The sequence below is a fragment of the Platichthys flesus genome, chromosome 18, assembly GCF_949316205.1.
Source record: "Platichthys flesus chromosome 18, fPlaFle2.1, whole genome shotgun sequence".
NCBI lineage: Eukaryota > Metazoa > Chordata > Actinopteri > Pleuronectiformes > Pleuronectidae > Platichthys > Platichthys flesus.
In genome coordinates this window covers 2,269,265-2,293,329 of record NC_084962.1, presented here as the reverse complement: position 1 = coordinate 2,293,329, position 24,065 = coordinate 2,269,265, and the positions used below count along the sequence as shown (strand labels likewise).

Here is a 24,065-nt window from a genome sequence, read left to right as displayed (position 1 = left end):
CTCTTCACTCTCGCAAGGATCCTGGAGGGGGCCTGGGAGTATGCCCATCCGGTCTACATGTGTTTTGTGGATCTGGAGAAGGCGTATGACCGGGTCCCCCGGGAGAAACTGTGGGAGGTGCTGCGGGAGTATGGGGTAAGGGGGTCTATCCTCAAGGCCATCCAATCCCTGTACTCCCAAAGCGAGAGCTGTGTTCGCGTCCTCGGCAGCCAGTCAGTTTCGTTCTCAGTGGATGCTGGTCTCCGCCAGGGCTGCGCCTTGTCACCAATCCTGTTTGTGATATACATGGACAGGATATCGAGGCGTAGTCGTGGTGGGGAGGGGTTGCAGTTCGGTGGTCTGAGGATCTCGTCACTGCTTTTTGCAGATGACGTGGTCCTCATTGGATCATCGGCCTGTGACCTTCAGCACTCACTGGATCGGCTGGCGGCCGAGTGTGAAGCGGCTGGGATGAGGATCAGCACCGCTAAATCTGAGGCCATGACTCTTAGCAGGAAACCGATGGATTGCTTACTCCGGGTAGGAAATGAGTCCTTAGCCCAAGTGAAGGAGTTCAAGTACCTTGGGGTCTTGTTCGCGAGTGAGGGTACTATGGAGCGTGAGATTGGCCGGAGAATCGGAGCAGCGGGGGCGGTATTGCGTTCGCTTTACCGCACCGTTGTAACGAAAAGAGAGCTGAGCCGCAAGGCAAAGCTCTCGATCTACCGGTCGATCTTCGTTCCTATCCTCACCTATGGTCATGAGGGCTGGGTGATGACCGAAAGGACGAGATCACGGGTACAAGCGGCCGAGATGAGTTTTCTCAGAAGGGTGGCTGGCGTCTCCCTTAGGGATAGGGTGAGAAGCTCAGCCATCCGTGAGGAACTCGGATTAGAGCCGCTGCTCCTTTACTTAGAAAGGAGTCAGCTGAGGTGGTTCGGCATCTGGTAAGGATGCCCACTGGGCGCCTTCCTTGGGAGGTGTTTCAGGCACGTCCAGTGGGGAGGAGACCTCGGGGAAGACCCAGGACTAGGTGGAGAGATTATATCTCAACACTGGCCTGGGAACGCCTCGGGATCCCCCCGTCAGAGTTGGTCAATAACCCGACCCCGGATAAGCGGATGAAAATGAGATGAGATGAGATGAATAATAATAATAATATAATTATTTCTTTCAGACATTAACATTTTCCATTTCAGGAAAGTCAGAAAAAAGAGAAACTATCTGGGTCTGGGGAATAATAAAGTTTAACAATACATTGTGACTAAATATTTAAACCTGAGCCACGCTTTGTCACGTTTTCATCACAAAGTCCTCATCCGGTGCAGATCCTGACATGTGACTGCACCATGTGCTGCATGGAGGCAAACGCACTGTCTGCATCCTGGCAGCACAAGAGGCTGGCAAGGAGGATATGTATGCGTGAGGTCATCATACACCTAAGCACATGCGCCACGTCGCCATGGAAACGGGCATCTCCTTGCTAAGGCCAGATTCTTTTTTTTTTCCTTCTATTTCTCTTTGTCTTCCTCCAAAGCCTGCAGTTTGGCGTGTGAGATGTCAAAAGAGGGATTTCGTTCTAAAACGAGAGGTTGAGGAACAGCCTCCTACTCTCAGAATATGATTGATACCAACACTAAACGCTGATGCAAAGTTAAAACCACACCAATCCCTTCAGACTACAGAAGAAATAGACTCATGGATGGCACACATCTTCCTTTTTTGTTTTCTCAATAGCAGATACAGCATGAACAGTGCTGGATAAAATACAATAATCCTCATTCAAGCTGTTTTTAACTCTGAGCAGGATTTTGTGGGACAAATATGATACCCTCTCTCAGTGTATCAGTTTCTTAGGCTCTACCATCAAATGCTGCAACATTTTCCAGATAAAGTGAACAAAAAAAGCAACAACACACACATCCAGTAATAATCTTTTGATGGATGCAGGATCAACAAACGTAAAATGATTGAGAAAATCAGCACAGTTTAAGATCATGTTAAACGGTTTATTTGCCAGTGACATTTTTAGCACCATGGCTCTTCCTCACACTTCTGATAGAGAAACAGTAGAGACATTTATTTACCCTGAACCTGCAATGAAACACCAATTTCCGATGTGACATGAGTTTTACACGCGAGTATAATTCTCTATTTTGTACACTATTTCTCTATGTACATTTATGACAATATCTACTATGGTATGTATATATACTGTATCACTAACACATACACGTGGTCTTTTCAAAATGGATTGTGTGTATTTAAGACGGCGACATAGAAGTAGCAGAGAGCCAAGAAGAGCATTATGGCACATTACTGACAAATTAAAAACCTTAGGTGTGTAGATTTCTCTTCAAGATGAGATCAAATGAACACACACAAGGACCAAGCTCTGCTTATGTCTATGAAGATTTGATATTAAGTTATAAATTCAAAATCACTTAATTATCAAATCCAATCACCGGCACTAGTAAACTTCCTGATGAATTTGACTGTAAGAGTCACACACACTGATGTTCAGTCCTACTTTGATCAGATCAAGCAGAATCTATCTTTTTGTAGTTGGTTGTTTTTTTGGAGCTGTGCAAAAGAGATGTTACATGAGCTGGAGAGTGATCAGATCTAAATGTCAATCCTGGACACAAAAATTAAATCATATCTAAATGTCAAATCTGAATACCGGATGCTAACAGGACCACAGTAAAATCAAGAATGTATACAAGAGCAGGTGTCGAAGACGACTGTTCTCATTTTGCACCAGTGAGAATCCATCCTGAATGAGAGCCGTCAGTCTTATACACATTCTCCCAGTGAAATTACACTGCAGTGATGTGGAAGTGGCTCATGCAGTCAATTTAATCCATGTTGATCTAGTCAATGATTCCTGTTGTTTATGTTAAAAAACCTAAAAGCCCCTCATGAAGTCATCTTCGCACACCATGTACTAATGATTACAGGGATACTGGTTCCCTTGGCAGTGCATAGCAACAGCCTAAGCAATCACAGCGCTCATATTGATTCAGGAGTTAACCGACCATTGTCCAGGCGGCGCAGTCTTATGTTTTTTTTACCCTTTAGTTATGCCCTCATGAGGTAATTTGAGCATTGCATAACTGTCTCTAAGGGCAACAAGACGAAGCCACTGATCCTCTCCAAACTGAATACATATTCCCAGGGATCTACATTCCACAGGGTGAGGACACAGGCTCCCTGAGAAAATTAAAGATTCTCAGAAAATACACACATCCAAGGTTGCCCAGGCATCCCAGTGTTCGCTCCTCATTAGGATTTTAAGAACATCAGTTTCACAACACGGTAGGTGTGAATGCAAAAATATGAGAAAAGTAAGCATGTCTGTAAATTAAAGATTCTTCATGGTGCAGTGTGCTGCATGTGTCAACAGCACTTACCCTCTCAGTTACATTTCAGTATGCCAGAAACACACTTACATAAATATTCATTTTCTGGGTGTAAGCAACATATCATTTTAGAAAGCCAACACCACTGATGGTGTGAGATAATGTGTGTTGTGATGTCGTCCCATACAAATAAAGCTGAATCTAATTCAATCAATGAATCAATAGATACGTAATAGTTTAGAGTTATTATATATTTCTCTGCTCAAAAACACAAAGTGTAATTCGCTAGGATCTGTCACAACTGTCTGTGCTGCCGCTCCACATTTCCCACCTGCAGGAATGATGAGCACTTGTTTCAGTCACTCTCTGGTTTCTACCTGTCACAACAATCATGGACCACAGCACTCAAATTATATAGTAAAGACGCTGGAGCCTTGAGCACAGTGATACAAGCACAAGTGCCTTTGACTTCAATCTTCTTTCCTCGCGCGAACATCACTCCATCCACCATCACCACGCGTCCTCCTGAGACATGTGCAAGTTCCTGTTGCTTAGTAATCGCCTTCAGTGCTCTGATTACAGTGAGCTTCAAAGCTCTGGTTACGCTCATTACTCACTGCTGGCTGCATAATGAATCCCAGGGAGGAAGCTGATTAAGAACACCATCCTTTATAATCGCAAGTCTTGAGCAGATCAAACTGGCCTCGTCTCACTGGAACTATCTGCGCCGATCCTGCGGCGACAGGTCGCAGGGGTCAGCGGAGGTGTAGCAGGTCTGATGTCTACTCATAGAAACAAACCGCTGCCCTTTTCTTGACCGGCTGTGTTTCCCATGTGTTGCGAACAGTTGCCAGACGCCTCATTTGCTCTGCTTTCATGTCTCCAAGGCCACAAAGATTATGGCCTGGGAGGCATTGATGTGTCTTTTGGGGTGACATGAATTGGGCAGCTCTGAAAGGTTCTAAATTAAATGCTGACTTACAGTCATATTTATTACACATCTAAAAACTTTATTTACCAATGTGTATATATACACATATTGCAGATGTGTGCTTAATATCCTGCAGATAAATAAATATCAATTAGGAAAATGAGAGCGTACATATACACAATATGTAAAAACAATTATATATTATATGAATATAAGGGAGAATAAATAGAATAAAGAGGGGGAAACTGCTCATTGAAAGGTCAGTTCTCTGTACATTTGGACAGTTTTGTTAGTTTTTTTGCATCTTAAAAATTGTAGATTCTTAATGTATTCTTTAAAACCATATAGAAATTTTGTGAAATCAGGGGTATTTGTTTCCTTCAGCGTTTATGAATGTGGAATTTACCACACAGAATCCTTAGGTTAGTCAGTGGTAATATTCTCATTCTTAAAATGTGCAATAACATTTTCACAGTAAATGTTCATACTAAGAGTAGATTTAGACAGTATATAATAAAACCCTTCATCAAATGCATTACACATGCAACAGGTAGTTTTTGACTTTGTTTTTTGTAAGAAAGATAAAGTTTTGAAATCATTTTTATTCAGGATTAAAATGTTGTATTTAAGTGTCCAATATGGAACAAACAACATATGATTCCTTACATTCTAACTGAAACACTGTGCGGCTGCTTTCTCTGAATCACATGATAGATGGTTTTGCTGTTCTTTGCCACCCGGCCTCTAAAATCTATTTCTGACACATCCAGAATAGATCTGATATTTAGCACATCACATGTTATTTCATTTGGTCTGTATCTAAATAGCACTTTTCTAGTCTAACATTTGCACACACTTTCATACAGTGCATCTATGTGCAGCACCTTTCTCTATGAGAAGGGGCGATTTGGGGTTCAGTATCTTGCCCAAGGACACTTCGTTAGGTATTTGGCATGCTTTGTTGCAGTGTTCCATCCTCACATGTTAGTGAATTAGTTGATAGAGTTGGGTTCATAATGACGTTACAAATTTGGTTGGCTGGCTGAGTGATGGGAGTTGACTGTTTCAAAATGAATGGGCGAAATAAGTTTATCTGTCACATTGTCACTGGCAGTGTGGCCAACATAGTGCATTTGTCTCTCCGCTCAACCCAACCAGTCACAGACTCAGACACACGTATTTGTCTTCTTATTCTAATGAAAACCTTTCCTCTGACGTTTACCATGACCTATTAATGGCTACCCCTAACGTTAACTTAACCACAATTCTTATCTTAACCCGAATCTTAACCAGGACCTAAAAAATTATGTTTTGCCTCATTAGGACCAGTCTTTGGATCTCATTAGGTCTACTGGTCCTGACCATAGACTGGTCCTGACAAGGCCAGTGTTTATGCTGGGGATGGTCTTAAAGACATAAGAAAAATAAGTTCACACACACACACACATCGAGTCAGCTGCTGTTGATTGTGAGGTCTCGACCTTATGTAAAGTGCCTTGAGATTATGAGTGTTGTGATTTACCACCAATACAATTTTATTGAACTGGTTGGATTTAACCATTTGTGGTCAGGTTAAGTATTCCATAATGCATTTGGTTTAGGGTAAGGAATATGGGTTGTGTCACGTTTGTGTCCTTAATTTATACTCATTAGTGCAAAGCATAAAAATGGGGAAATGCTTTGATAAACTCCATATCATTCAGTCATATATCTGAATTAGAAATTTAAATACAAATTTTTCTTTTCAATCACATTTACCTTTTTGTAACAGATGCTAGGATTGTGTTATTTGTTGAGGAAGATGCAGCTTCTCATTTACTTAAATTAGACTGTGGTTGAATATCTACGAAGAGCTTCAGTGTTGGTATTTATTTAAGAGGCTTTTTGTGCAAATGTCCAAGGTTAAAATTGTTTTCCAGAGTCAGACTCAAAGTAGAAAGCAGTCACCACGGCAGAGTGTAGAGCTCAGATAAGAAAAAAACTTTAAAATGTAGCTTATGAGCTTGAGGATTATGCACATTTGAATTTGTTAAATGTCATTTTCAAAACACAGAGAATCCCATTCTTTACTAGACTCAAAGTAGAAAGCAGTCACCACGGCAGAGTGTAGAGCTCAGATAAGAAAAAAACTTTAAAATGTAGCTTATGAGCTTGAGGATTATGCACATTTGAATTTGTTAAATGTCATTTTCAAAACACAGAGAATCCCATTCTTTACTAGCCTGACGTTGTCATACTCACAATTCTAGTCAGAATGTGAGTCTGAATCCGCTCCACTGGGCTGTGATTATGGGGCGTGTTTCAACCGAAACCAGGAAATAAAATTCCTCTTCGCTCAATTGGATAGGCCTACAACCAATCAGAGCAACGTAGTAGTTCATGACGTATGTAAAGCGACACATAGTTGTTGTCAACAGAACTCAACTGCACGCACGCTGGAAGAAGTAGATGAAGATCAGTAAAAACGATTTTTGCCGGGGTTGTAAAAATAATTTAAGGATAAACGGAGAACTTACTAACACGATCAGCATTTTTGAGAGAAACAGTAAATGTAAACAGTAACGGTTCTTTACCAAGGTGGAGGCAGAAATTGCAGAGACAACTTCATCCCTAGGTGCTAGACTGGATACATCATATACACAAATCACAATTCGTTTCATAGGGCTTTAACATTGGTGTGACATCTTCTGTCCTTAACCCTCAGCAAGACTACTAAAAACCCTTTTAACAGGGTCAAAATACATAGAAACCTCAGAGAGAGCCACATGTGAGGGATCCCTCTCCCAGGACGGACAGAAGTGCAATAGATGTCAGGTGTAGGAAAACATCATCAAGATTAAAGTTTTTAGCAGAATTGATGATGGTAAACATTTTGAAGCGGCATGTCCAGTGCCGCTTATTAGGATCCATCATGAGCTGCTGCCACAGTCCTGATCCACCGCCCGTATCTGATGCCAATGCGACACAGGATCCGCCATTACCACTACGATCAGCCTGCACGATATGGAATCCGCCATACTGGATTCACCATTGCGACCTCTGATGCGCGATCCACAATCGTAATCCATGGTGCCGCCACAGCTTTCAACAAACATGCCTGCCGCTGGAGAGCTGAGATGTGTAAATGCTGCCATTGAGTCTGTTTTAGAAGACATCGACAGCGCATTCATTTTGAAAGAGGAACAGAGAACGTGGAGGCGCGTTAATAAAGCACCGCGCTAATTCCTATCGCGCCGGTGCTTGGCTGTTCACACCGGACACTGAAGCGACGCTGAACCGCCGGGCAGCGCTAATAATATCACCCGTTGATCCAGTAGATTAAAAGCATATACTTACTTGTTGCTCCAACATTAAGCAACAGCGTCCCAACATTTGTCTTTCTTGGTGTTGTCTTTATACAACATGCAGCGCAGTGCTTCAGCCTCCGGTGTGTACCGCACAAAGTTTTAACATGGGAGTGGATGGGAGCCAGCTGTTATTTAAGGCTTGGCGCTGCGCTGAAGCGTCGCTTCGGCATCGCTTCAGCGTCCGGTGTGAACCCGGCGTTAGTAAATAACTCACAATGCATTGCTTAACATACGTCACATACTACGTTGCTCTGATTGGTTGTAGGTCTATCCAATTGAGCGAAGAGGAATTTTATTTCCTAGTCAGTTGAAACACGCCCCATAATCACAGCCCAATGGAGCGGTCTCAGACTCACATTCTGACTAGAATTGTGAGTCTGGCAACGTCAGGCTAGGTTTGCATGGTAGTGCGATGAAAACCATGTGGCCCACTCAGTAGATCAGCCATCAATACCTCTATGCCTTTTTAAACTAAACGCTTCCTAATTTAGAACATAGGACAAGTAACGTTCTGCCGCACTAATTAGCTCTAACTATAAGCTTTATCAAAAAGGAAGGTTTTGAGCCTACTCTTAAACGAACAGATGGTATCTGCCTCCCGAACTGAAAGTGATAGATAATTCCACACACAAAGTCAAGAGCATCTGCACGGCTGGATAAGAAACATGCAAATGTTTTTCATGAGTACAGTGAGCTTACCCTCGAGCCACTGTTCCCCATCAATCTGCATTTCTGGATTTTCCAAAGAAATCACCTGACATGGTCCTGGGCTTTCCTGTGCAGTCATCTGCCTCTTGCAAATAATTCATGAATATAATCTATGTCCATGAACCAACGGAAAATATGAATACACGTTCCCTTTTTCAAATAACGTCTGTGGTGCAGGACATTGAGAGCAGAGACGTGAACTCACACTTCCTTCACAAAACAACAGATCTGTGAGACTGGAAACACACCTGCGCGCTGTTGTCAGGCACAGCAGCGGATGCAGCTCCCTGGTTTTCACCACTACTACTAGCTGCATTTCACAGAACGCTGTTCACTCAACTGAGGAGTGTGAGTGGCAGGCCCCCGTGAAATCATCGTGTGGAGGAGTGATGCATAAACGCATGTCAGGGCGTGTGACGCCCTCGCAGGAGCATTCAGCAGAGACGGTGGCAGGAAGTGAAGTCCCTGAGTGGAAAGAGGAGACACAGGCGATGCGCTGGGAGGAGGATAATTAATGCAGAGCTTGCACAGAGGTGTCACGTAAACACCAGGCAAACAGGAGGCCATACACAAACAGTAATGATGTTTTTAAATGCAGATATGCTTTGAAATGCAAAAACTAAACGAATCAGATATGAGGTAGGCAGCTAATGATTTTCATTAGGTACATTTGTGTATTTTTATCTTTGCTAAAGCAAAACCAGATAATGTTTCCATAGCCTTGTGTCATACAACAATGATACATTATTGTCTCATATCAAAGCTGGAAACACAAATATGGATCATGTGTACATGCCTCTGTATTCTGCTTATATTTAGGTTTATATAGATATTAATGTTCATGTAAACATATTTGGTCAAATGGAAGATGTTCATGTTCACATTGGTGTGGCCATGAAAGATGGGGGCAGTGGCTAATACACACCAAATGGTGAACTGCTGTGTCTTCAACCACTGCTGCTCTGTTTACCTTCACATTTTGTTTAACATTGGCCACCCTTTTTCTGTCACAACAAATGTCGCTCTTTTGGTGGATAGTATTTCCTACTGAAGAGGTTTAAATAAAAGTGAAAGGTGAGATATAGTTCTGGACTCTCCAGCTCTCCCTCAGATTTAAGAGTTGGGCTGTGTTAACCTGGGCCCAGTTTTTAAAGTTCATCAACACTGAATTCAATGAGCAACATCTACACAAAAATATTTTTTCGCCGCCTAGAGTGGATCATGATACATTTGAATGATTTGATTTCACAGCATGTTCTTTTTCCATTTCTAATCCAGATGTGTAGAGGCCCTAAAGGTAGAGTTGGTATTTTGTTTCTGAAACACATATTTTACCTGTTAAAATCCTCTTCCCTTCCTGAAAGCCATCAACAAACAAAGTCGTCGTAAAAAAGAAAAGAAACAAGAAAACAAAATGTAAAATAGGCATGGCTGGAGGGAACTCAAAAATGGTATCGCAATCTAATCTTGACAAATATCTGTTCCAGTACTGGTTTACTTTTATGGAGAAAAGGGTGGCAAATTAAAAAAAAATCCAATATCTATGTTCCATCATTTCTTTTCTATCTTTTCAAAATGAACACAATGATTTACACTGCAGAGATCCACTCAAAATATTTGGTTGATATATCATGGGAAAAAAGTAGCAACGAGAGCTGTATGTTAACTAAGTTCAAGTTTTCAGCAAGTGTTTATGGTGTATTGATTTATCCATGTAAAATAAACATGAAAATGAAAGTCTTGGTTGACACTGAGTGACATCGATAGTGTAAAATGGTTATGGTAAATGGTTTTGTATTTATATAGTGCTTTTCTAGTCTTGATGACCACTCAAAGCGCTTTACAGTACAGTTTTACATTCACCCATTCACAGTTTAACAGCAGGTATAACCCAAAGCTGACATAAGTAGGTCATCTCCTAGTCAACTCCAGTCAACCATAAAACTGTTCATTTGTTCTAATTTTGAATTATGTTGCATTGTGGCCTATTTCAAAGCTATTTATTCCGTACCATCAGTGATGTTTTTTATCACTTACTTTTTTTAAATGACTTCATGGCTTGACAAAGTCTGAAATACACTTATCAGCAACAACATTAGAAATATTTACCAGTTTGAATGATCCACCGATCCACAACAAAGAGCCCACTTCAGACCGGTTACCAAGGTAAGAAATGTCTATTTCTTTATTACATTCAACAGTACAGTACACTGAAATTGCACATTTTCACCAGATATAGCAGCATTCTTACTGGCAAGTGGACTAATCAATAGGCACATCCAAAAACATTGAAATTCAAACATGTTCAAATGGGTCATGGCCACTTTCTGACCACATTCATACTCCATTTAAGCTGTTAATTTACATGCCCTGTATAACAACTTGTACACAGCTAAAACAAACTGACCTTTTCCCTCGACTCATGATCCCAGTGGCAAGAAAAGATGTGATCATGTCAAATCAGACAGCGCCAGTGTTTTCTGTTTAGCTCATATTAAAGTTAAAATTCATTTGTGGATATTCCTGCTTCCTGTACTTCCTGATGTCAGAAGTCATTTTATAAAATTTTGACTATAAAAGACAAAACTGTTGTATGGCTGCTTCTGTTTTACACATTTAACATTGGGGAACTTGAACTGTTTTCCCTCAGGGATTTCACTGGCACTAGTATCAAACACCTTCAAATACCCAGCTCTATTATAGAAGTTTAATTGAAGATCATCAAAGCTGTATGTGGACAGTTGGTTTACCTCTTCTGCCATGTATTTTATCCAGTACAGCACTAAATCAAAGACAAAAGTACTCAATCTTTGTTCTGCTAAGAGACAAAACAGCCAGCACAGTTGTTTTTGAGTTGATACTTGATATACAATGACCTGATCTCAATCTTCACACACTCTAAAGCTGGACACACACTGTACGATTTAAGCCCGTTATTGAGTCGTATGACTTGATTTTCAGTTTTGTCGTGAAATGTTTGTCATGCAGTGCACAGGGATGAAATGTATGCACGATACAATTCTGAACATTTTTGGTCGGCTGACTTCATCGTCTCGCACGGTTGAAGCCGAGCCGTGAGTCGGTCCCTCCGTCTCTGTGCCTTTTTTCCTGACTGCTTGAAGTGGCAAACACAGAGACAGTGAACTGAACAGAAGAAGCCTCATGGATGAGAGATGAAACGTTTCAATTGATCAGGTGATGTAGCCTCTATAATGAGCCTTAGTTTGACAGGCACTGTATGCGCTGACTCTGATGGAGGCCATACTGTGGTGGAAGCGTGTGCGATTACTAGTTAATAGTGTGTGCACCTCGCAACAGTGTACTGTCATTTTGGTGAGGGCTGACTGCATTGAGGGGGAGGCTGTCAAAAGGTAAATATGTAAACTATCTATCTCCCATTACTAATAAATATCAGATTTTATAGGATAAACTTACTCAAAGGAGAGGATGAAACTATAAAAGTACACACCCAGAACATCAATTGCAGACGATTAACTACCATAGTATGAGTTGGAATTTAACAACAGCATTTCTAAAATCGTATAGTGTGCGCCCAGCTTTGATAGAAAACTGGACTTTGACTGCGGTCCAGAAAAAAAGTTACATTTGGCATCAAGTATTTAAGTGTAAAAAATATCGATAGACCATTCATACTCACCAGACTAATCTGATATTATAGAAAATATAGCATGATTCTAAAACAGGTTTTAAGTCCAGCCATCGGGTACTGAACATCACCACCACAATGAGAGAAATGAAGACTCTGGCTGAACACTAAAACATTTTGCACACTGTTTCTGAGCATCAGTGCAAAATGGTGTGTCAGACTAAAATTAGCACAGCATTAAACACTGTTCTTATGAGGGTTCCAGCTAAAATGCAAGGTTGTCCAGCAAAAAGGTTGACCCTGACTCAACTTTTGCTGCAAACAAGCACATTATCCAGCCAATCAGACATGTAGCACACATACCCTGCACACTTCCACTGTGAGTAACAGCATAATATAATTATGGCAATATTAGCAAGATAGAGGAGAAGATGGTTTCTAAAAAATTATCTATATTCTAGAGCTGTCTACATAATCAAAAATTCTCAAGTATCTTCTTTTGTCAAACAACACAAAGAAATATTCGTCAAAATTGGGTATTAAAATTTTTTTTATATAGGTGAAGAATCTCCAATAATTTTTCATTACCACTGAACAGTGATTTGGAATCAAACAAGCTTTAAAAAAATCATAGATGTTTGCTTCGAAACTGGACTTTGTAGATTGCATTACACCTGCGCCCTGTAGCAACACACCCACATCAACCTTGCCCCATGCCTTTTTTTAATGCAGTGCTACTTTCTGTCTGAACACCTGCTAAGAGAAATTTACCACCAAACAGCAAAACAGGCAAATACAGTACAGTATGTAAAGATTTAAGTGTGGATTTTACTTCAAACCACAGAGCGATTCTCCCCACACACATAGACTGCGCTTGGCTGTATGCGCCGCTTCGTGTTTCCTGGCAGCTGAGGAAGAAACTTGAAGTACTTGGGCATCAGATCAAGGCAGGCATCGCGGAACTTCTTGATCCGCCAGTAGTAAATGAGAGGGTTGAGGGCTGACTTGAGGTAGCACAACCACAGGAACCATGTACTGATTTGAAAAAAGCTGTCTTTGTGGTAGAACCCATCGCTAAAGGTAGTTACCAGGCTATAGGCAGTGAAGGGTGCCCAGCACACTGTAAACACGGAGAAGAGGATGAGGATGGTGGTGAAGGCACGGGTCTTGAAGCTCATGTCTATATTCATTTGGAAGGGCCTCTGGAGGCTCAGCAGACCCAGTTTGCTGGCCTGGCTTAGACAGATGCTGTCTGGGTGGCTGTGGATGCGGATGGCATTGTGGCGGATGGTGTTCAGGATCCCCATGAATGTGTATAGCATGACCATGAAAGGCACGAAGAAGAAGACTAACATTAGGATCAATACATAGGCATGGTAGCCAGGCTCAATGCTGTAGCCAAACACACACTGAGGGGCCCTGGGGGGGATCTGAAGGGGAGGGGAGCCAACCGCCAGGGGGAAAGAGAAAATGAATGACAGTCCCCATGTGACCACTATAAGCACTTTAGCTCTCTGTGGGCTCAGCTTATCTTGCTTCTGGACAATAATAAGAAAGCGATCTATGCTTATTATAAGCAGTACAGCCACGCCTTCCATCACAAAGAACCAAAAGAGCATGGCCGACACTCGACAGAAAACGTCTCCAAAAATCCAGTTGGTGGTCACCACAGTAACCAGAGCAAAGGGCATGTTCAGGATGGCCAGCATCATGTCTGCAAATGCCAGGCTTGCCAGGAGGATGTTAATGGCCGAGCGCATGGCAGATCTCTGGTACACCATCAGGCACACCACCACATTTCCCAACAGTGCCACCAGCAGGATGGTAACCATGACAGAGCAAAAGAAGACCTGCAGAGGGAGGCCGACACCCTGTAAACTCCTCTGGGCCTCCACTGTTGGCACGACCGGCACCATGGGCGACCGGGAGCCCAGGGAAAGGTTCGCCATGGAGATGTTCTCCATCGCCAGCCTCTCAGAGTAGTTCAGCAGCCCCGTATAGAGGCAGCAGAGACTGATGTTGATGTCCCTTGCCTCTTGAGGGGGGGCAGTAGTGGAGTGAACCATTCTTCCCCGGCGTGAGCAACCATTGTTGCTGGTGAGCTCATCCCAAACATGGTGAGGTGGATGCAGGTATTCCCAGCTCAATGCAACATGGCGACATCTTCATGGCAGTGGAAACCCTAAGAAATAAACAAAAATGGAGTGAATACAGAGAAAAGAAATATAATCAAAAGGACAACCTCCCTGATAAATTCATACCACCAATCTCCATTATTAACAACAGCAAATTCTAATTTGTTAAATTTACAGTAACAGTTTTGTATGGCAGCATGATGGATTAAATCCAGCTGTTATGATTCAAGTTTAAATGAACCGCAGAACCAGCACACTTTTCTTCGTTTCGTTTATTGTCATGTTGTACTCAAGTACAACAAATAAAGGAGCATTTTTGGTTGTCAGGAGTCTCTGTCCACATTCGCACGTCCGGCTGAGAGCAAGCAGAACCATGAACTGGTCTTAAGTAAGAGGACATGCTTAACCTAGGTGGACACAACTACCTGAATATACAGTCAAAAAACACTGCTACCTACAACTACAACACTGACTTACAAGGCTTACTAATTTCTTCAAACCATGCACAAACAGATTGGTAAAAATCCCACTTTGTTATTTTAGGAGGTGTGCACTTGAGCTCTAATTTATTTCTATTCAACACACAGACACGAGATTGCCATTAATATTTTCATTTTTTCTCAAACAGAAAAATTATAATGTATTTTAACATTTAGGTGAAATAGAATATGAACTAAAGTAGAAATTAAAAGCATGTGTTCACATAAATCTTTTATGAACCTGAAATGTGAAAACAAATCACGTTAAATGCTTTTCTAACTGGCTGCCAGTTTAACAGCCAGTGTTCAACTGGAGACAAGTCAAATAGTGCAATAAACCCTTATCACTTGTATAAACACGGACACTGTTTATTTCAGACTGCCTGGTATCATTAACAGTGACTAAGAGACAAATGCCAAATCGTAAACGATGCACTTTAAGTACTTTCCACATATATTGTTTGGTTTCATTACTTCATTAATAATTAAAAGAAAATCAAGGAAATAGATATTCAGTCAATTATTGGGAAAAAAGAGACTGTCCATGCTTAACCATGGGTTGGCTGCATATGTGGCTATTTGACAGCTAGTGTTATCACATGTCACCAAGAGAGTCGAGAGAAAAACCTGTAGTACGGAGATAATCAGGCCGGCAGCCGCCAAGTTCAGTTTGCTCCATTCTCCTGGTGTATTGTCTGCTTCAATAATACCTACTGCTTCACCCCAATGAAGACCTCGTGAAGGAGCGGGTTTCATTTTTTGGGCTAGTTCCTGCTCCATTCATCTCACACACTTACATGCATTCAAACTCATTTTCTAAGGTCATGGTCTTCGTGGAACTCAATGCTGAACATACTGTGCAGCACTCTGCCATAACAGGGGATGTAATGCCACATCTCATTCCTTTCCTTTAGAGGCGGCGTGACCTAAAATGTTAAAATAGCCACTTAAGCCTCCAAGCAATTAAGTAAACCTGCAGTAAAAATGAATGATCGGGTACTTAGGGTTCTGAAAGACGTTGGCAACGCAATCATGCAACTGAGAATTGGATGGAGAGCATCCTGAGAGCTTCTTAGCCACAGTCCCTCACCTTAAATAGCTTGGAAGAAGAGTAAGAGACAAAGGGTTGCTGCTGAAGTAGGTCTTTGATGGTGCATACTGAAAAAACACAAGTTCGTGTACTGGATCATCCAGAGCAGCGTTGCTACTGTTAAGCAAAGCGGGTTATATATGTCTCTCTATATGATTAATGCATATTGAAATGTAAAAGATTTCATGGAGATGATTAGCTACATTATAGTCAAAAACTAAGAAGCCATGCTGAGCAGATAACTAAGAGTCCAAACCATTCGAGATGGAACGAGAGGAAGCCTTTAAAGAAGTGTTTGAAAAACTGTAGATTTAAAATGCAACTGTGTCTAAGATGGCTTTTCATTCACAGGCACCGTAAATGAACTGAAGAATTTGAAATCGACAGTCTATTGTTTGGCTACATGGGTTAATGGTTGTGCCACCAAACACAGTTTCTTGTGGGGGGGCAGGTGGGAGTGATAGTCTCTCACAAAGAGCCTCGGCCATTGTTGTGCTTAAGAGACGAGAGGTTGTAATACACAATCTCAGCAGCACCACTTCTTCAGCGCTACACTTACTTGGTAATTGGAAAGATGACACTAGCTGGTTAGGTTAGCATGCTAACTTCATTAGAAGAGAAATGAAACCACTGGAGTTACCACGGGCGATACGTTCCACTTCCGTGGACAGATAATGGTAATGGGATGAAGTCTGATGCACAAGGCGAAGTAGTCGTTTAGATTACTGCAGTCAAAAGCTAACCAATCCAATGTTGACATCAAGAATTGTTTTTCCCATTTAATGCAAGTTTTAAGTAAAAAAAATGACAAATTTCAGTAGCTTGACTATACAGTATTGCAAATTTTGTAACTGTTTTGCACTGATTTGCAAAACTGGCAACCTTTATAATCTGAATGAGAGGTTGAAGACCTCTGAAATGTTCGGAGTGGGGGATTTGATCTAGACAGAGATGCGTAGATATTCAAAGTCTAAATATATTGAAGCTTTTAAATCCAGTGGCATCTAAAAGTCAACATTTAGCATTGAGTGGTGATTATTCCAGCTGATAAATGTTGTATTAAGTTGGATGTGTGTTAAAGAAAGGAACACTAAGATCAGTGCAGGTTTCTGACAATAATATCCCCGATGTGCTCGCTGGTTGCCATATGACAGACCAATAATGATACGGTAGATCACCTCTATCACACTCAACAGCTGATGGATACACACACACGCATGTCGAATAAACTCAGGGGTCTCGTGATTTTCGGAGGAATAAAATCACTGCCAATCCGAATGACACCTCCTCCAGAGCAGGCCCTCCCTCCTTCCACCGCTGTCCCACTCCATCATGTGTAACATGTCTCTGAAACTTACAGTCCTAGAAACACTGTCTCTGTGCTGTTCCGTCAAATCACCGAGGACACACCGAGTGTCCGTGGAGAGTTGACATGTTAGCAGACGACACAGTAGGTTTACACCCAGGAGCCCATCAAGGTGTCGCCCTGTTAACAACACATCCGTGAACAATAACATGGCACACAGCTGGCTTGGGTCCGGATGGTTCCTTGGGGATCTCACCTGCTTCGTTCTCCCATGTCGAGGCTCAATCCCCCACACAATGCATCTCACCGATGGCAAAGATGTCTCCTCCCGCTCGAAGTCAAACCCACGAACCGCGGCTCTGCAGAACAAGAGCAGAGAGGGTCTTAATCCCTGTGTGCGAGGCCGTGTGTTTGATCAACAGCGCGACAGCCGCTGGAGCCTCCACCTACACAGATGGAGCCGGAGGAAAAGTGAAATCCGCATTCGACTGGTGTGGCTTTGTTTCCGAGGGAGCAGGAGCGGGGCTGCGCTGCTTCGCCAGTGGAACTCGTGTTTTCCAGCCTCTTCTATCTTGTTCTCTTCATTCAGCTGCGACGCGTGAGTGGCTCATCCTCCACACACATATGTAGCACACATGTAGCTCACTGGACACTGCGTGGAGCCGGAGACACCACCATCAACACACTGTGGCACACAGCGCTCACACCCGCAGCAGCACCAGGGAGACAGGCACCACTTCCTGTTTGGACCTTCAAAATAAATGTTCTTTCCCCCTTTCTTATGGAAATATACATATGTATAAAAGAAATTGTTGAAAACAAACATATGCAGACTGTGAAAAGACTTCATTATCGTATGAAAATGCATTGTGAATATATATGCATAAATACAAATATTCATATGTATATGAGAGTACAGAGATGCACAAATATCATAATTCTATTAATAATCTTTATATTATTATGTTATCATTTTCACTAATAATACAGTGTATATTCGTTTTTTTTCTTATATTTATAAGACTTTCAGACAAATGTTTTATACATTGAACTATAATACATATTATATTACTGTAATCTTGGAGTAAGATGGCACAAGACGTTTTATCGTATCGTACCACAGAGGTAGATTCAAGGTTCAGTTTCAGGGTATTTAAAAACAACCCAGAGAAGAAATTGAAAGAAATCAAGTTTAAATCAGATCACGCAGTTTAAGACATTGTTTAAGGAAAATAGAAGAATAAAGAAATTAAATTGGTGAAAGACATAAGAAGGAGACATTTGTATAAAAAAAAAAAAAAAAAAGTTAAGAGAGTAAACTAATACTAATAGGATAGAAATGTGTAAATTAATAAAATGTTGTAGGTAAAGTATTATTTCCATCATACCTATTAACTTTAAAAAAAATATTCACCCTACATATAGCAACATCTATATTTTTTATTTAATCTGCCTCAATTTTGTATTAATTTGCTCTATTTAAAGTGTGGTTCTGGCCAGTCTATCTCATTGCTATAAATGTTTTTCTGTGAAAGTAGAACAGTGCAGCTTCCGGCGGTTTTCATGATCTCTTTGGTTGGTTTGACGCAGCTTTGTATTCTGTGATGACTGACACCTACAGGAGCCAATTATATTGCTGAAATGTGGATTTTTATTAGGACTCGCCCTTTCAATCGTCTGATTAATGAGGCTAGACAAAGTGGGCGCGGCTTCGGATGAAGGAAGTATTTATTTGGTCATGTAGCTCTGTTAAAGGTGGTAAAAAGTGCAAATGGAGCTTGTTGTTGTTTAAATTCGCTCAGATTATTTGCTCTATATTCAGTTTGTGAATATGTGATTTCAACAAACATTTATAACACCCTGCATTTATATATTCATTGTGTGACCACACATCATATAAGATAATTGTATTGTGCGTATGTGCAGAAAAGAAGTGCAAATGCCACCAAGTCATTCTTATCATGTATGAATATATTTGATGTTTAGACAAATTGGTTCTTAATGTTTATTAATAGAGCCTTGGCTTTATCAGCAATGTCAAAATTCCCTGAAAAGTCCAACTTATCTACAGTAGATACATACCTGATTAGAGGTTTTGTTATGAAATTAAAAACCTTTGTCTGAGGTCACATCATTTGGTTTGTAGGGTCGAATTCAGCCCTGGAGCCATTATTTGACAACCATTGCAATATGTGGTAGCTATTTAGCTTAGTGGCATTGTAATGTATTTTCTTCATGAAAAAGCCAGTGCAGCAGTCCTCACAAGGCGAAAAGCAGTATTAGAGTCATGGGAAATCTAATGGAAGTTACCTGATCCCCGGCTTTGCTTTCCCACGCACTCATCTTCTTCTCCAGGGAAACAGCGTCGTGTCCACTTCAGCAAGTTATTTATCCCGAAAACAGAGTCACTTGTACGGAACAAACTTAACACGAGTCTCTCATGTCTGCGGCAGACGCACTCTGCATTCAGGAGCAGTGTTGCCAACGCTAAATGACATCATCGCCTAATTTGCATAATGTTATGGTCGCTATAGGACGTATAGAAAGTGAGAAAAAAACACCCAAAATATGTTTAGAACTTAAAATAAGCTTTCTTCTACGAAATAGTATTACATTCACTTCACAATAAAAGTATTCGGTTTTTCAGGGATAATTATCTCGGAAATTCTGAGACAAATGGCGAAAAAAATGAAAGTGAATGCAATACGCTTCCATATTATTCTGTTGATTTTTTTTTTTTTTTTTTTTCTTGCCATCACTTCTCAATGATGTCTGCTGCAGGAAGATGTGCGTAGCACAATGATGGGCGCCACAGGATGATGTGCACTGTACGATGAGGTGCGCCGCACGATGAGGTGTGCAGCAGGATGAAGTGCGCCGCAGTATGATGTGCACCGCAGGATGATGTGCGCCGCAGGATGATGTGCGGTGATGATCGCTATAGGACGTATAGAAAGTGAGAAAAAAACACCCTAAATATGTTTAGAACTTAAAATAAGCTTTCTTCTGCGAAATAGTATTACATTCACTTCACAATAAAAGTATTCGGTTTTTCAGGGATAAGTATCTCGGAAATTCTGAGACAAATGGCGAAAAAAATGAAAGTTAATGCAATACGCTTCCATATTATTCTGTTGATTTTTTTTCTTTTTTTTTTCTTGCCATCACTTCTCAATGATGTCTGCTGCAGGAAGATGTGCGTAGCACAATGATGTGCGCCACAGGATGATGTGCACTGTACGATGAGGTGCGCCGCACGATGAGGTGTGCAGCAGGATGAAGTGCGCCGCAGTATGATGTGCAACGCAGGATGATGTGCGCCGCAGGATAATGTGCGGTGATGATATGCGCCACAGGACGCGCCGATGATGAGCGCCGCAGGACGATGTGCATGAGGATGATATGCGCTGCAGGATGAAGTGCGCCACAGGACGATGTGCCGCCTATGTGCGCCCCTGGATGATGTGCGCGGCAGGATGATGTGCTCTGCAGGATGATGTGAGCTTCAGGATGATGTGCGCTGCAGGATGATGTGAGCTGATGTGCGCCAATGTGCGCCTCAGGATTAAGTGCGCTGCAGGATGATGTGCTCCGCACGATGATGTGCACCGATGTGCGCTGCAGGATGATGTGCGCCGCACAATGATGTGCGCCGCACAATGATGTGGCCGCAGGATGATGTGCTTCGATGATGTGCGGTGAGGATGATATGCGCTGATGTGAGCCAATGTGCGCCCAAGGATGATGTGCGCCAGGATGATGTGCACTGCAGGATGATGTGCGCTGCAGGATGCTGTGCGGTGATGATATGTGCCCAGGGTGAAGTGCGCCACAGGACAATGTGCGCTGCCAATGATGTGCGCCGCAGGACAATGTGCATGAAGATGATATGTGCAGCAGGATGAAGTGCGCCACAGGACAATGTGTGCGGTAGGATGATGTGACCTGCAGGATGATTTGCGCTGCAGGATGATGTGCGCTGCACGATGATGTGCACCGATGTGTGCTGCGGGATGATGTGCGCCACAGGATGATGTGCTTCGATGATGTGCGGTGAGGATGATATGCGCTGATGTGCGCCGATGTGCGCCCAAGGATGATGTGCGCTGCAGGATAATGTGCACAGCAGGATGATGTGCGCCACACGATGATGTGCAGTGATGATGATATGCGCTGAAGGATGATGTGCGGCAGGATGATGTGCACTGCAGGATGATGTGCGCTGCAGGATGCTGTGCAGTGATGATATGCGCCCAGGGTGAAGTGTGCCGCAGGATGAAGTGCTCCGCAGGATGAAGTGCGCCACAGGACAATGTGCGCCGTAGGATGATGTGAGCTGCAGGATGATGTGCGCTGCCGGATGATGTGCACCGATGTGCGCCAATGGATGATGTGATGTGCACCGTAGGATGATGTGAGCTGCAGGATGATGTGCGCTGCAGGATGATGTGCACCGATGTGCGCTAATGGATGATGGGCGTGGCAGGATGATGTGCTCTGCAGGATGATGTGAGCCCCTGGATGATGTGTGCTGCAGGACGATGTGCGGCGATGTGCGCCCCAGGATGATGTGCGCGGCAGGATGATGTGCGCCAAGATGATGTGCAGTGATGATATGCGCTGCAGGATGATATGCGCAGCAAGATGATGTGTGCAGCACTGATTTGCGTTGATGATGTGCGCAGCAGGATGATGTGCGCCGCAGGATGAAGTGCGCCACAGGACGATGTGCGCTGCAGGATGATGTGCGCCGCAAGGATGATGTGTGCTGCAGGATGATGTGCGCTGCACTGTTAAGTGGGGCGGCATTGCTTGCCCTACGTCCAACCCTCCTCCTCTATCCGGGCTTGGGACCAGCAAAATTTCCATAGGTTTAGTTTTTTTTTCAGGGTACTGAAAGGGTTCAGTTTCCCCACTAGAGGTCTGGAAATGTCTTGATTCTTAGATGCATCATGATGTGGACTCTGCAACGATTAAAGTACTGAACTCAATGACTCATCAGGTGCTGTCATTTGCCAGCACCTCGGCACACAAAACACACTGAGGACGTTGCTCAGCCATGACGGTGAAACCAAACTGCAAATAGCTCTCGTCATATTTGAAAAGCTTTGGCTTCTTCGCAACTGGCGCATCGGTTCCCTGACTTTTACGAATCAGAAACTTGTCCATGGTTGTGTTTGTCTGCTGATACAGTGTGTGTGATGTTAATAAAGTTGTAATATCAACGTCGTGGTCTTGTGAGTGTGTTTGTATGTGTGGCTGGGAGCGACTTGCAAACGAATAATAAATAAGGCGAGGTTCTGATTGGACATGCCCATCAGGTGATGACGCAAACAACTGACGTGAGTTCTTCAGAGTAAAGCTTCACAACTGTCCTTTTCATCTTAAAGCAGCTTTAAATTTAAATTTTATATGGGCTGAGTATGTGACTGAGGACCCGTTTATTCTTTCTGGTTTTAAGTTATTGTACCAACATGATTTTTGCTGTTCTGTGTTTGTACCCTCATAGTTGAATGCACATACTGTAAGTCGCTTGGATAAAATTGCTAAGTGTTTTAATGGAATACTGAGAAAGTTTAATAAGAAGTTCAAATTATGAGGGAATTTCAAGTATATTGGGAGGACAGATATCTTTATGGAAAGCCAGTAGAAGTTTGGAGCTTACAGGGCACAGACGCACCATATCCAACATAATTTCTGCCTGTTGAGCGGATTGCTGGTAAATGTGTGGTTAACACATCCACTGTGCATTTAACCAGCACAATTGAAAAAGTGACTGTAATCGTGCCACTCTGTACAGTGGTTGAGATTTAGGATTGTGTTTTGGATAATAATAAAATGCTGCATTTTTTCATAGCATTGATTTTGCTTGTGGTATACAATGTAATTAATTATAGCACACTTACTTACTTAAGATCAATTTAAAATTTCAGGTTTTATATTTATTTTAAGCCTGGTGTACTTATTGGTGTACTGTTATCTGCTCCAAGGGAAACTATCCTGATTTGCATTTGTAAAGCGCACAGCATTGTCATTTTCATGTGATAGCCTCCCCTACGCTTAGGAGAAGGTGGGTCACCTCCCAACATTCTCAGACTTGTAAAACGGCAAGAAACTGGTAACAGAAATTTCTCCAGGAATTTCCTACGACATGTACTCGCACAAATTCTTGCACAAATTCTTGCAGTGCCGTCATTGGAGCCCTGATTGAGCTACAATGACCTGAGTGTTAGCCGACTGGGTCAACAGAAATAATATTGTAGATGCGGTTTTGCCCCTTTAGACAAAATGTACTGTTAGTCATGTAAATAAGGTAAAAAAATAGTCCAACATTTTGGGAATATGCTTTTCTTGCTGTCTTTCCAAGAGTGAGATGACAAGAGTCCCTTTAAATATTTTGTTTTTGCATCATGTTTGTCAGAATTTCTCTATTTGAGGTGACAAGTACAACCACAATGTAAATACAGTAACATTGCAGTAAAGGATCTGCATTCAATATTATGCTGACACTATTTATCATATTTACTCGCACAAATTCTTGCACAAATTCTTGCAGTGCCGTCATTGGAGCCCTGATTGAGCTACAATGACCTGAGTGTTAGCCGACTGGGTCAACAGAAATAAGATTGTAGATGCGGTTTTGCCCCTTTAGACAAAATGTACTGTTAGTCATAGGGTAAATAAGGTAAAAAAATAGTCCAACATTTTGGGAATATGCTTTTCTTGCTGTCTTTCCAAGAGTGAGATGACAAGAGTCCCTTTAAATATTTTGTTTTTGCATCATGTTTGTCAGAATTTCTCTATTTGAGATGACAAGTACAACCACAATGTAAATACAGTAACATTGCAGTAAAGGATCTGCATTCAATATTATGCTGACACTATTTATCATATTTAGTAAGTTTGACATATATAAATACATGAACGTAACACATGTATTTACATTATTACTGCTGATGCAGTGCTGTAGTATGTCAAAGTGGAGCTACATTTTCCTAATAAATATCAAAAATTAAATCATATTCAATAAGAGGATCAGATTTAAGCTCTTCCAGTTCAAATGTATAGTGGAGCCAAAGTGTATAGTAGAAATAAAATGGAAATACTAGAGTACAAATAGC

At 41.9% G+C, this 24,065-nt stretch overlaps 1 protein-coding gene across 1 annotated transcript; it reads right to left on the bottom strand.

Moving 5' to 3' along the window:
- Positions 1 to 10,493: 10,493 nt before the first annotated feature.
- On the bottom strand, positions 10,494 to 17,611 carry gpr63 (G protein-coupled receptor 63). Its single transcript, XM_062411914.1, has 3 exons — positions 17,395 to 17,611; positions 17,201 to 17,303; positions 10,494 to 14,116 (listed from the first exon to the last, which is right to left on the bottom strand). Exon 3 carries the CDS (start codon positions 13,998 to 14,000, stop codon positions 12,768 to 12,770), a length of 1,233 nt encoding a protein of 410 aa, XP_062267898.1. The 5' UTR covers positions 14,001 to 14,116; positions 17,201 to 17,303; positions 17,395 to 17,611; the 3' UTR covers positions 10,494 to 12,767.
- Between the last annotated feature and the right edge of the window lie 6,454 nt (positions 17,612 to 24,065).